The following is a 2,782-nucleotide window of genomic DNA, read 5'->3' on the forward strand; positions in this document are numbered from 1 at the left end:
TAAAGGATGATAAACAATATATTATATTATAATTGTAAATGTATGTAGTATTTTCAGCAATGTTAGTTTGTACTATATTGAATTTAATTTATACTGATTTTAATTAAAAAAAATAATTAATTGCATGGATGGCAGGATGACTTTCAGTACTGTATTACAATAAAGACGATTATATGTTTTGCACTACTGCAATGGAAATTCAGTAATTACATTTTTTTTTAAATTGTCATTAAAAAAAATTCACAATGCAAAAAAAAAATCTATAGTTATGTTCTAATAACTAAATATCTTTAGGTATGTTCAACAGAAGAAAGTAAGTCACATGGGTTTGGAACAACATGAGGGTGACAAAATTATTTAAAAAAGTATTTTTTTACTCACCTGCAGTGTTTGCATTTCACCCCAAATATCATGTTTTTCTGGCACACTTGACATGTCTGAGAGAGCCAAGACCTTGTAGAAAACCTATAAAAACACACACAAAATATCTTTATGTTTCTGGGACAAAATTCAACAATCATTTCCACCTATTTTGTTCAACAAAGGAAACCCTAAGAGGCGGGGTTACCTGTGAGTGACAGCCAGCCCGATGTCTCTCCGCAGAGCTTGAGGTGAGCTGCGGTGGACGGTAACATTATCTAGAGAGCGACAGAACAGACAGAGACAGTTTAAATGAGAGACTTCATTTGAATAAGTATCTCTAAACAGCACGCTTTTAGACATAACAAAACACTTGTCTAGACTCAGTAGCAAACTCTCAGTTAACAGCTGTGCTTTTACAAAGTGCTGCTGGTGAATCATTTCCTCCGCTCCCTGAAAACCGTCAGTGACAGCAGGAGTATTTGAGTGTGTAGAGCGCAGGTGAGAGCTTCCTCTTCACTCTGAGAGGTTGAACTGTGACCTCAGTCTGATCAGCATTCAGCAGGCACTTCACTGCAGTCTGGTCTATTTGAACTACAGATCTGCTCAGTCAAGAACTGTGCATGTCTTTGAAATGCTGTAATTGTGCTGTTGAACTCACTCCGCAGGCCAATGCGCTCTTCCTGTAGTGTGGGAGTGCCTGGCAAAGTGTACGGGGCCGTGGCGGGTGCTGCCCCAGGGGTCCGTGTGGAGAGAGTGGGCGAGCAAGATGGAGAGTCCTCACAACCGTTTCCATTAATCTGGACGTTCAGAAACAGCTTGTTTTTCTTCACACACCTAAGAATAATGAAAGACGGTCAATGTCAGGCCAATTATTCGGCTGATATCTGGCTAATTTGGAATTAATTGCACAAGTTTAGCCTGCTAGGTCAATTCTTCATGAAACATGAACATGCACATTTCCTGTTTTATAAAATATTTCTGTTAATTTGGAAGAAATATTGTGTAAAATAAACATTTATTCAATGCCAAATGCATTTACGCCTCAAAAAATCAATTTATAATAATGATGATAATAATAATGTAAAATAATGTATTCTCTCTCTCTGTATTCTTCTTCTCTCTCTTTACAAATATAATATAATATAATATAATATAATATAATATAATATAATATAATATAATATAATATAATATAATATAATATAATATAATATAATATAATATAATATAATATAATATAATATAATGTTTCCATGTATGCTGGAAACTTGTTAGCTGATTTCCATCACTATGTAGTCCAACTGCATCATTTAGTACAATTCATATAATTATATTAAAATTAGTTTATAAAGGAATTCATATGTATGCATAATTTATTACTTTTATTTATTTATTTTTATTAAGCCTAAGTGTTCAGATCAAAATGTTTTTAAATCATTAGGCACATTTTTGTCAAGTGTGTCCAAACTTTTGACTAATATATTGGACTCGAAATATCTGAATCAGCCCATATCGAGCAAACACCAACAAAAATGTCATGAAACAGCCGGCAAGTAGAGTGCCGTTATTCTGTGGTCACATTGTTGGCGTTATTGGTTTTTACATCATCACAGATTGCTATTAGTCACTGCAAAGAAACAAGCATGACTTATGAAAACACAGTCGATGACTCCGTTGATAATTCCAGTGAATCAACCCTATAAAACCTGACATATTATAAATGGACTTTATTGAACCTTTAGAAAAAAATCTTAGGCCTTAGAAACTTATCAAATATAATATGTATAATGTAGGCTTTATAACGTTAAATACTTTTACGGAGTACTTTCTGAAGTCTCTACTTGTAGTATGTCAGTTTTTGTGGTTCATTTCCTCAAGACCTACTTGTTAGCGGGCGTATCTTCAATGCGGTGTCCAAGCTGACTCTCGTGGCTCTTGCTGCGGGTCAGCATGATGTTTGGGAGGAGGTGCAGAACTTTGCGGGACGGTGGAGGAGGTGTGCAGGGAGGCTTGAGGCGGTGTCTCCTCCGGGAGGGCGGGGTTATGGGTGGAGTCGAGGTGTGTCCGTGGAGTCTGACGGGACGGGAGGTGTAATACGGGCTGGGGTCGGTCAGACTCTCTGCATAACCATGGTAAATGTGAGCCTCGCCGGGCGACAGGATGTAGCGGGGGTACGGGCAGGTGGTGAGGGGAGTAGAGGGGGTGGAGGGAGCGGTCATGGGCCGGGCCAGAGGGGAAGGGCTGTGGGGGCGCAGGGAACCACCTAGTAATGGAATCTGGTCCACTGGAGTCAAGCCGCCACTGTCCCGCCTCATGGGCTCGGAGAACCAACAACCGCTGTCCTCTTTAAACTCCCCTGAAGGTCGTAAAGTTACAATTAATTCAGAAGATATCTAGTATTGGGGGAATCGCAGGGAAA

The 2,782-nt window shown here is 38.6% G+C and overlaps 1 protein-coding gene across 4 annotated transcripts in view; it reads right to left on the minus strand.

Moving 5' to 3' along the window:
* LOC107653729 (kinase suppressor of Ras 1-like) overlaps positions 1–2,782 on the minus strand; it is a 35,167-nt gene that overhangs the window by 8,198 nt on the left and 24,187 nt on the right. For all 4 annotated transcript variants that reach the window (XM_016440535.1, XM_016440534.1, XM_016440533.1 and 1 more), the window contains 4 exons: positions 2,248–2,719; positions 1,022–1,197; positions 569–638; positions 382–465 (listed from right to left, as the gene is read on the minus strand). In XM_016440535.1, coding sequence (XP_016296021.1) covers positions 382–465; positions 569–638; positions 1,022–1,197; positions 2,248–2,719 — 802 coding nt within the window. The remainder of the gene's footprint in view (positions 1–381; positions 466–568; positions 639–1,021; positions 1,198–2,247; positions 2,720–2,782) is intronic.

This window comes from Sinocyclocheilus anshuiensis, unplaced genomic scaffold, assembly GCF_001515605.1.
Source record: "Sinocyclocheilus anshuiensis isolate Anshui unplaced genomic scaffold, SAMN03320099.WGS_v1.1 scaffold315, whole genome shotgun sequence".
Lineage (NCBI taxonomy): Eukaryota > Metazoa > Chordata > Actinopteri > Cypriniformes > Cyprinidae > Sinocyclocheilus > Sinocyclocheilus anshuiensis.